The sequence below is a fragment of the Grus americana genome, chromosome 7 (assembly GCF_028858705.1).
Source record: "Grus americana isolate bGruAme1 chromosome 7, bGruAme1.mat, whole genome shotgun sequence".
Lineage (NCBI taxonomy): Eukaryota > Metazoa > Chordata > Aves > Gruiformes > Gruidae > Grus > Grus americana.
The window spans coordinates 21,316,761-21,328,168 of NC_072858.1; the positions used below are offsets into that span (position 1 = coordinate 21,316,761).

The following is an 11,408-nucleotide window of genomic DNA, read 5'->3' on the forward strand; positions in this document are numbered from 1 at the left end:
TACTGTACATTCATGATAACATACTGAAAACCTTTTTTTCTTTTTTTTTCTTTTTTTTTTTCTCTCCTTCCCTCTAAGGAAACTTTACAGGTAAATAGTAGCAGCTGGATCTCAGGTCAGCAGACACAGATACATTTTGGTTAATGTCTTCCCATCAAATTGAACTGTGAATACAAATATTTACATTGTAAGTTTTGCAAATTTGGTCGAAGTAAAATATATAACTGGCAGTTAAAGTTGTATTTTTTGTTACCAGGGTTGTAATGTAGCCTCAGGTGAATTGTAACCTGCCTTATCACCAGGCACATAGCCTCCTTAAGGAGGGAGTTTCTCACTGTGTGGACCTTTCTCCTCTCCTTCCAGGCATCCGAGAAAAGAATTCGGCCCAAAAGCACTGGAGTCTTTCAAGATGAAGAGCTCCTCTTCAGTCACAAACTTCAGAAGGACAACGATCCAGATGTCGACCTCTTTGCCAGCCCCAAGAAGTCGATGGTGAGTTCAAAGTCCTCCTCAGAACCAGCTGCTTAAAAACAGTCTTTGAAGTGTGCAGCTTACTGGTGTTCCTTGTTAGAATGCAGCTTAGAAGTCACTGATTTCCAGGGAGGGCCATGTGCTAATATTGGTTCAGGCATCACAGGCTGAAGGAGACGTGCTTTGATCTGTACACATCTTTTCTTTATCCTTTGTCTCTTTAGTCTGCAAACCGTATCCTGAAGCCATCATCTGGAGGAGGGCTTTTTGGAGATGACGATGAGGATGATCTCTTCAGTACCACTAAAACAAACCTTCCGGTACCTGTTCCTCTACTGTAAATGGCTTTTATAAAAGAAGTTGGGAAGAAGTGTATGGAAGGGACTTTTTCCAGATGTATTCCCACAAGAAATGACATGATTTCTCAAATCTGTTCGAGGGAATAGAAATGCCATTATGGCCGTGAACACATAGGGAACAAACAGATGCATTAGGTCTCTCAAAGCTGGGATGAGAGGATTAGATTCTTTTTCTTTTTGTGTACCTCTGGGACTGGCTTAGGTGTACGAGAACATACCTGAGCAGAAATCATAGTAGTACAGTTTGTATTGTTTTATTGTTTAACTTGCTAATATTATTCCTCTGTAGTTCATGCATGACTAATGAGCCTTGCTCTATGAATTATGTAATTAAAGTCTCTGCATGTTGGTTTGATTTAAGGTCATGAATGCGGTATTAAAATCCTTGTGATCATTGGATTGTTTTTAGAGGGTGAGCAGCTGCAGTAATGAACTAGACTGCATTACAGGTGGTCTGAGGTCAAAGTCCTAACACGCATTCTGAATTGCTACTCTAAATGTATTTAGCTTAATTAAATTGAAGCCAACTTTTACTTTAGTCTATTTTCATGTCTATAGCTGGAAGTTAGGCTAGAAAACTGGCAATAGTTCCTGGAAACTGTTTCTCTGAGGACTGTGGAAGGGGTGGTCTTAAGTAATTAGCACTTGGCATCTATATATGGAGCCTGTTTACTTGAAAACATAAAAATAGCAGTGTTCCTTAGCTAGCTTTCTGCTTTTATTTTCCATGCTGTCCTGTGCATGAGGAAATATGTATGCATTTGAAAGTTTATTGAAACTCTCATTATTTATCGTTAGCATAGACAGCGAAGGCTGAGGTAGGCTAAAGGAGTGGAGGAGTCCACAAGGAGTACTTGTCACTGCAGAGCCAAAAGGCAGTGCCTACTATGCATTGCAGAATCAAAAGATGTGGCTAACTTTCTTTTCAGATAGAAGCAAGATTTTAAAAAGCTTTGCTTGGTTTTTTTTTTTTGATCTGCAGACCATGCTTTTTATCCAACTCATGTTGACTTGTGCTCTTAATGCTTTCAGAAAATAGCCGAGAAGAAAACACTTAAGGGCAGTACTGGCCCTTCCTTGGGGAGCAGTAACCTCCTAGAAAATGCTTTAAGTGCCAAACAAGATGAAGCTCTGAAGGCAGGAACTACAGAGGCAAGTACCTAAATCTTGTGCCTTGAACAGCATGCAAAGAAAAAGGAGATTATCATTTTGTTGTAATTAAGTCTCTTGAAAAGATCAAAACTAATGCCTGGATTCGCTGGCTGCAAAGCAGCCATGCATGACCAAACTTGTCTCTGCTTATCAGCAGGTGCACTGTTACTAGCAAGAAGTTTAAATGCTGTTGATACCATGTTTTATTCATTGCCCACACACTTATAAGGGCAAAGTACAAAGCAGTGAAGAACTACACTTCAAGTCCAGTTGTATTGAAAAGGGGTTGTTCATTCTTCTCTGAAGTGCCAGTGTCTGTTGGAGTGAATGTCATCTTTAAAGCATAGGTGGGTTTTCTCAGAAAGGAGATCAAGGCATACAGCACAAATCTGTGGCTGGTGAGAATCTTATCCTGGAGACTTTATGATGAGCAAACAAGATTCCTGCTCCTGTCCTTAATCTTGCAGAACCAAGGGTGTCTGGGAGAGGCAGTCTGGATCTGAATTCTGGTTTGTGCTTCAGAGCTGCTTGTTGGATTTCCCTCTGTAAATTAGCTTGTCATTGTGGATGGCGGGTGTTGTTTTTTCTCCCCTGGTCTGAGGAACACAGAGCAAGTCTGTAGGGCTAGTAATTAGCCTGTCTTCCCTTATGGTGAAGTATTGAAGTGTAGAACCACGTTCATCTTCCCTTTTTTGTAGCTACTGACAGCCTGTATAGGAATGATCTCAGCTTGTCTGAGGTTCAGCCGAACACAGCATGCATTTCTCCTCAGACACTGGGATTCCTCTGTCATGCTATCAAGACCCCCAAACCAGTGTCCTAACCCTTGCAAGCTCTCCGTTACCTGGCTGATGGAGCTCTGACTGCCCAGTCACACCAACAGTAGTACGGCCTAGCTACAAACTTGTGGAGAGCAAGCCCTGGGAAGAACACCTTAGCTGATATGGTTCATCCCTGAGTCCTAGAATTGACGCAAATCTTCAGACCAAACAGCTGCTCTTGCTCTTTTAGTCTAGTCTTAGTTCTGGCACTGATGGGGCCTGCTTTCTATAGAGGAGCACTTACTTCTCTGAAGCTTTTTTTCCTTGCGGCCCGAGAGGTACAATTTTATAGCCCTCTTGGCTTCTGTGTGCGCTTCATTGAAGTCTGTGGCCCTGTTATAGCCAGTCACAAAGAGAAAATTAGTTATATCATCACGGCCACACAAGTTCAGAGGGTCTTAGGGGAGGGTAGCTGTCACAGTTTGATTTGCCTGGTGGTGTGTGTGAATTGGAGAAGACGGAAGTTGTTGGGTAACTATGGCAAAGTATAGTATTTTTGTAGAGGGAGGGTGGAATGAAATGTGGTAATGAAGATGGGGCTACGGCATGTAGGGAACTGATACTGAAAATTTAGTGACTGAAGCTCTGGTGATAGAATGTGATGATAACAAGGTATCTCGAGAAGAAATTGGTAAGCAGTGAGCTGCTTTCTACAGATGTATTAAAATGCAAACTATGGTCTGGTTGGTAACAACTTGTCCACTTGTTTAATCCAGTGTAATTTTGTGCAGAAATCTACAGGTCCTGTTCCCATTAAAACCAAAGAGCCCTCATCTCGGATTGGAAAGCTACAAGTAATTAAATTTACTGGCATTTTGACTTTCAAAAAAAAAATCTTCCTTGCCTCACTGATGGCTCTCCCTGAAACAAAAATCTTTTTACTTGCTTACCTTATTCTTGCAATTTTACTATTTTTTTCAGATGCCATATTTTCTTTACTTTTTCTGTATAGCATATTTAATATTATTTCCCCCTCCTGTTTCAGACCTGACCGAGCAGCACTATTTACTCTATTTGGGGGCAGAGGGTGGGCTTCTCTTTGACCTGCAGTTCTTCTCAGCACTATTTTAAGTATGTTCAGAGACTCTTAGGGGTTTGGGGTTTTGGTTATGTCCCTCTTCTGACATGAAATGACTAATAACTGTGCATATATCATAGTATCACTCCTAATGTCAGAACCATTGTTGTCCTTAGAGAGGGTACTGAGCTACATAAGTGTTTGGTCTGACATAATGTGGCCATGCTCTTCCTGAAGCTCTTAGACAGAATAATAGGGTTGAGCACTCACAGTGCTCCACATAGTGAGACAGAGGACACGGGAGACACATAACTGTGTAGATGTGAGAACTGCCAGCCACTTGTAGAAGTAGAACTTGAATGCCTACATAAGCAAGTTCTTGCTGCTTCTCTGGAGCCATGCTTGCTCTTGAGCAGTATTAATGTGAATTCTTTTTGTGTGTGTGTTTTTGTTTTCTCTGTTTTGTAGGCTAACTTAGCTATTAACCCTGCAGCCTTACTACCTGGTGCAATGCCTAAAGTGTCCAATGTAAAGTCCCCCTTACCAGTTCTGGACACTCCATTGTATGAGCCCAAGGATGTACAGAACAGCGAAGACATTCCTGTTGCAGGAAACAATGAAGAACTAGGTGTAAGCTTTGATCAGCCTATGCAAGCGGATACCTTGCACAGCGCCAATAAGGTAATCTTGGTATTTAGGAGGATGGAAAGGGGGATTAAAAATGCAGTGTGACCTCATGCAGGAATTTGCGTTTTGGTATGCAAGTTCTGCTAACAGTGTGGTCTATCTGAATCTAAATGGAGGTGTGAAAATCTAATCTCACTTCTGTGGACCACTGAAGAGAAAGTCAAGCCTACTACATTCTCAGCTCTGTAAGGGGCTTATGCATATGCCTCCTTCTGTGCCTTTTTAAGGTACATGTGTATGTTACTGAAGTACAGTAGTTTTCACTATCGGTAAAAGGTATTTTAGCATAACATCTTGTCCTGTCCCAGGAGACGTCAACCTGAAAACCATAAAAAAGGCATCTCTCCAGGCTAACTATAAAATACGTTACAGACAGCTGCTGTGGCAACATATTAAGAACACGTCACTGCTGCAGGTTAACCCTTACCTCCTCTGTGGATAAAAATGTCATGTTGTCCTGAGCTGTCACTCCCAATTCTTTTTCAAACAAAAACTTTGTTTTTGAAGAAAAAACCCACAAAACCAAAACAAAAAAGTGCTACAGCTTTTGACATAGCAAATTTCTGCCTCCTGACTCACTTGTTGTTTATTCATACCTTTTACTTTATGGACTGCAAAAGGCATATTCTAATTAAAGATTTAGTGGTTTAAAAAAAAAAAAAGCTTCAACCATGTAGTTAAGATTTGTGGGTGCTTATGATTTTATAAATCTCTTGGGTTTTCTGAGAGCAGTGATTTGAATAAGATAACTTAGGATATTAACTTCAATTCTTTCTTTGCTTAATACTGCTGAGGTTGTTAATTACTAGATGAGCAGCAGAGATGACTTGGGAAGATGCAGCAGCTGTCACCACAATGGCTGATGCGAGCCCTTACTGTCAAATGGGTTAGAAGCTTGTATGTCAGACTAATGCATTACCATATAGGCACAGTTGTTTCCAATAGCAGCATGTCCTGCACAACAGACAAAAACCTCTGTCATGATATTTTTAAATAGATAGGCTTGCAAAAGAATACAGCTCCTATAACTGCATATGATCAAACTTGAATGTTCATTTTAGCATAGTGATGATGCATGTCTCTTTACAGAAGTAATCTGAGAAGCAGCATCTCGGTAACTATACAGTAAATGTTTTTTGTGGCTCAGGTTATGTGTTTTAATTTTGGTGTGTCATTGCTTCTTAAACCTTTCAAGTTTGGGTTTAAGCTGTAAATATATGCAGCCAAATGCACTTTTTTCTAAAGGCTGGAACAAAGCAACCTACCCAGCATTCTGGCTGTCCTTTCAAAGAACAGTGCATGGAGCAGGGATTAGTTTAATTCAAGTGCATCTCCCTTCCATCATAATTTTCCTGGTTTTCAGCCATACTCTGATCGATCAGTCCCACACTCTGAAGGCAGATGTGCTTCTACAACGATTCTGACAAAAAGCACATGGCTCCTTTAAGCTGTGTTATAGCACATCCATCCAGATTGTCCTTCTACTCCAACAGAGCAGTTAACAAAAGGGAAGAGGAGGTTGTACTGATCTGTTTCCTACCTGTGTGAATACTCCTGTCCATGTGGGATATGGTAGAGGCTATAATGGAAACTTGCAGAGCAGCTTTTTTAAAAGCGGCAGAGGAATGAACTGCAGCAGGCTATGGATAAAATGAAATTAAATTAGTCATGACTTGGACAGACTAACTGCACTGCAGAAGCCTCTGGATTAGCAAGCTGTCAGACTGACTAAGGTATTACCTAAAGCTGAGGGGCTAGAGTGGCTTGCTGACCTGTGTTTTGACTCTCTACTTGTCAGTGCTATTGCTTTTGTACCCCAATTCCACCTGCTGTAGAATGACAAGAGGGCAACATATCAAAAGTCCTAGGTTATTTTTCTGAACCTTGCTGCAAACTACACCAAGCTTGAATGTCCATCTTTCCCCTTTCTGAAAAATGGGGAGAATGGATGATGCTGAGCTGACGATGCGTGGTTCCTGCCGCTTCTCCCTATAACCTAAATCAGTGTCTGCTCAGCATTCCTTGCTCAAGACTCTCAACTGAGCATTTGTTTAAATGTACATGTTACATGTTTAAGTTACTTAAACCAGAGCTATGAACAGAACTTGTAGTTAATTCAGTTTCAGTGTGCTAGTATGAAATGGGTAATGCATGTTAAGTGCAGTGTTGTGAAGGCAAAGTGCTACAAGGAAACATAACAGGAATCTTAACCTAATCTTCTGTGAAGTGTGGGGTTTTCTTCCTTTTATATAACCCTGCTCTGCTTTTACTCCTTTCTTGCAGACCAGGATCAAGGTTACAGGAAAACGAAGACCTCCTAGCAGAATGGCCCGTCGTCTAGCTGCCCAAGGGTCTGAAGAGAGTGAGGAGGTGGACAGTGCTAAAGAATCACAAATCTCTCTACCAAAACAGACGTCAGCAATAGTGAACACAAAGGAGCCTCTTGCTACTGAAGCAGGGTCTAAGGAAAATGGCTTTCTCTCTGGCTTGTCACTACCAGCTCATGGCAGTGTTTTGTCTGTTGGGACAAAGATGCTCCTTCCTCCAGAATCCACAGACCAAGGGGATGATCTGTTTGAATCAGAAGACCTTTTTGCAAGCGGCTCAACATCCAGAGCTGCTGCACAATCAAAGTTAAAGGAGGGAATGCCAGACAGTGTGGCTAACAAACCCATCCAGGGCAGGGAGAAAAAGCCTGATCTGTCTGTTCTGGGTGATCAGGACAGCAATGATCTCTTCCAACCTGTACAGCAAAAATCTTCAACAAAAAGCAGCCCTATACCTTTTTTGGAGGAAGAGGAAGACTCTCTCTTCACCTGTCAGAAAACTGGAAAAAAGGAGTTGAAATCTGCTGTCCGGCAAGCTGTTGACCCTACTGCGCAAGATATTTTTGAGGTAATGGTTGAGCCTGCTACCTTGGCCTTTTTGATCCCCAGGGCCTTATGCAGAACACTTTACTTAGACACAGGCTTAATGGAGGCTGCTGAGTAGGACGCGGTGTGCAGGATAGGTAGTGAAGTAAACTGTCAGTCATGCACTGCTACTGGACAACAGAAACCCTTTCTTTGGATGTTCACACCCTTATTAACAAGAGTGGATTAAAAGATGGAGCTTTAACACAGAGCAGGCTTGTCACTGAATGTGACATACCTATGATGATGACCTTTTTCAGAGTAATAAAGTATTTGGTTCTTATGTGTTAGCTGCCTGTTCAACACACAGCAGCTCAAATAACTCCTTTAAAAAAAATAAAGCTGGCAGGCTGGGCAGCTGATACAAGCCATTGTGTGGGACTATGCACAGGTCAAGTACAACACACTAAGGCACTTCTGCCAAGTCATCTGTGGGGAGAAGGGACTCAAACTTCTCGGGTTTGAGAAGCCCAAGGCTGTCAGTCTTCTAAATATCTCAGCTGCTGTGTACAGCTAATATGACTCTTCTCTTGAAGAGTGTTGTGTATTGATGATCTCTCTCTGCTTTGCTCCAAGGATGATATATTTGCTACCGAGGCAATTAAACCAATGAACAAAGCAAAAGAGAAAATGCCGGAGACTAACCTGTTTGATGATAGCATAGATATTTTTGCGGATCTTACCGTAAAACCAAGAGAAAAGAAGACCAAGAAAAAGGTGGAACAAAAATCCATATTTGATGATGATATGGGTAAGTGTCTGATCTCATAATATTGTCCTGAGTTGTATTCATTGGAGATGTTTTAGAACCCTTTGCTTTCTTTTAAATTTTCAACTGCTCTGAAATCTTTGGTCATCTTCGGATTTTAATGCTGGATGAGAACTTCCTAGATTTGTAGAACTAGCATGGCATTTAAATGGTTTAGGAGAGTATATAAAATTCTTCTGAGAGAAGGAATAGTTTAATTCCTGTAGAGATTTTCTCACCTGTGGGAATTAGAAAATTTCTTGCCTGGAGCAAGAGATTAATCTCATGTTGTTCTGGCTCTAAGAGATACATTCTCTGTTTCAATTTGTACAACTTTTTGTATCGTACTTTCAGATGAATCACTGATATGAAGAAACTAGCATCATTTCCCACCCCAACCTTCAATATTGTCTTGACTACCTTGGAGCCCATAAGACTTTGTTTACATCTAAGTATACCCAGAACAATTTATAAATACACCTGAGAGCAAATGTTTGCCCTGTAGAATTTGTTGAAAAAGCAGCATATAGTAATGTGGAATTATAGGATAGTTTGGGTTGGAAGGGACCTTAAAGATCATCTAGTTCCTGGGCAGGGACACCCTCCACTAGACCAGGTTGCCCAAAGCCCCATCCAGCCTGGCCTTGAACACTTCCACCGATGGGGCATCCACAACTTCTCTGGGCAATCTGTTCCAGTGCCTCACCATGCTCACAGGAAAGAATTTCTTCCTGATATCAAATCTAAGTGATGGAAGGCACGCTCCTTTCTTGTTCTCCATCAGTGGAGGTTTCAAAAGTCATTTGATCCCCGACTATGTCTATCTGTTCTCAGGCTCTTCATATTTATAGCTCTTCTGTGAGACTGCATGTATTTCTTTTCCTCTTTAGACAAAAAAAAAATTCCCTTTTCTAGCTTTGATTCTTGTCTGTCTTCATTCTATCTAACCTAGTCAAATTGCATCTGACTTACCACTGTTTTGCTTGGACTGCTGTTAAGCATTCCAGCCTGATGGAATGGCCTGGGTGAAGTCTGCAAATGTATTAGAAAACTTGCCAGAGAATGAACATCTTGAGATTTCAAAACCCTCTCAATTGATATAAAAAATAAGACTTAAACATTTGCAAGCAAGGTATTTGAAATATTTATTGGATTATTAAAATATCTTGTTTTAATATTTTTTTTTATGTAGCCTATAGCAAATGAAAGAATTTCCCAAACAGCTACCTCTTCCAAATACTTCAGTGCAAAAATCCAGACCTTGTGTTGAATAAAACAGTTGTAGAGTGCCACTTGAAAGTATCTTGGAAAATTAGCCACAACAGAACCTGTCATTTGCACTTTTGACATCTACTCTGGTGCTAGAGCTTGTTGTTTGATGTCACATCTGATCTTGATACCTACAGCATCTATAGCACCCTGTATCTGATAGACTACTTCTTCTTCTAGTGTTGGCTGTTCTGTAGTGCAGCCATAGGTATGCAGCTACTTTGTGCCCAAAGCTATGGAGCCCCAAATACCAACAGGAGTGCAGGGAAGATGCCAGACAATGAGGGTGCCCTGCTGGCAGTAGAGTGGTAGAACTAGCACTTGCCTGTGCTTCAAGTTAAGGGTTGGCTTAAGTGATCATGGTAGCACTTTATCAGGGCTGTATGTTGTTGCCTTAGGAGATCCTTTCTGCTGCAGCTAAAACAGTAAGTGGGTGCAGTTTGGAGCAGGGGGGAGTGGAGGCTGCAAGCTGCTTTCCTTCTTTGTCCTACTACAGCTTCTAGTCATTATTTACTACATTTGTGTTAGGCTTGTGGTGGCAGTATTAGAAAAACTTTCTCAGGTCTTTATCCTCTTAGCCTTCTCAGTGACCTTATGGCTGATGACACAAACATCTTGATGTCACCTCTGCCTGTCTGGGAAAGTCTGCAAAATGGTGATGGAGCTTTCTTGTGCATTGACAAATACTGTTTTCCATGGCCAAAACTTTGCTATTCCTTAAGCCTTGTCATAAAATGGAAGTGATACCTCTACTGTTGATGGCATTTACTGTACTTCCCCTCTACTATAAAGCTAATCCATGTGATAGCTTCTTGCTTTGGAGTGATGCCAGTAGGGGATTACTCTGTTTTACTGCCTTTCTAAACTGCTCTTGTGCTGAAATGCTGACCTGGATTATTCCTGTGTAATCCCTATGATCAGCACAGTAACAGACATGTGCTGAAGTGGAAGAAGTAGCGAGAAGAGAAAGGCAAGCATGTTGTGATAGGCCATTCTGTGCTTGGCCTGTGCTTAAGGTTAGGATATGTGCTGAAGGCTGAAGTACTAGTTTTTATACTCTGGACGAGTAAATGGCTATTAACCTCTGTATAAGACCTGTGTTTTCTTAATAGGGATTCAAGACTAGTTATGTGCTACTTATACTGGCCTTGTGAATCCCTACTGATCCACGTATGTCACTTTTTTTTTTTTGTATCCCCTCATAGTCTGCATAATCTGAGTATCCTAAATTTAAAACCTTAGTGTGTAGGAAGACATTCACTGTTGTGTGTGCCCAGGAAGCCCAAGGGCAACACTTCAGCATGTGTATGGTAGCAGATCTATCTCTTTCCATGAGCACAGTCCTAAACACAAGCAGGACTAGCTACAGCACAAACTGCAGGTCTGTGAGCTCTGCTGCTAGCACAGGGTATCTGGGTTGGAGAGTTTCATTTCCATCTGTTGTTATCTTTCAGGACAGAACTCTGTCTTAATAGCAACATGATATTTTTCCACTTTGAGGTCCTAGTTATTTAGAACAGAAATGTATTGAGGAAGGTGCTGGGAGATCTTGATTCAGGACTGTAGACAGACTTTTTGAATATTCAGCAGGATGGTGGTTGCAGCTGTCTACGTCCTTGAGAACAGAGCACAGCTAAGATGCAAGTGACTTATGCTGTGTTCTTATTGTGCTGTAGATTAGACTCTCGTATGGCTAGTGGATGTTGCAACAGTAGTCTCTAGCAAGTATGATCTTTTCCTCTTCTGATTTTCTTTGGCAACAATCTCACAGCTTTTGGATCTCTCAGGTTCCTCAGACGCTAGTGTTCTAGATAAGAGGGATGTTATCTGGCACTTACATGATGGAATTTATTGTGGAGGTTGAATTTATTAGTACTTCTCAAGTGCTTATGAGAGCTTGAACACATAAAATACAAGTATTATTCTGCTTTACTGAGAAGAAAAAAAATACTCTTAATTTGACTTACATCT

General features: G+C 41.2%; 1 protein-coding gene across 6 annotated transcripts in view; it reads left to right on the plus strand.

The window, feature by feature from the left end:
• Nucleotides 1-11,408, plus strand: part of LOC129208920 (WASH complex subunit 2A-like) — a 34,828-nt gene that overhangs the window by 22,756 nt on the left and 664 nt on the right. For 3 of the 6 annotated variants that reach the window (XM_054832430.1, XM_054832434.1, XM_054832432.1), the window contains 7 exons: nucleotides 364-492; nucleotides 696-791; nucleotides 1,863-1,982; nucleotides 3,520-3,597; nucleotides 4,290-4,502; nucleotides 6,792-7,403; nucleotides 7,997-8,171. In XM_054832430.1, coding sequence (XP_054688405.1) covers nucleotides 364-492; nucleotides 696-791; nucleotides 1,863-1,982; nucleotides 3,520-3,597; nucleotides 4,290-4,502; nucleotides 6,792-7,403; nucleotides 7,997-8,171 — 1,423 coding nt within the window. The remainder of the gene's footprint in view (nucleotides 1-363; nucleotides 493-695; nucleotides 792-1,862; nucleotides 1,983-3,519; nucleotides 3,598-4,289; nucleotides 4,503-6,791; nucleotides 7,404-7,996; nucleotides 8,172-11,408) is intronic. The other 3 variants (XM_054832431.1, XM_054832435.1, XM_054832433.1) reach the window with 2 other exon arrangements.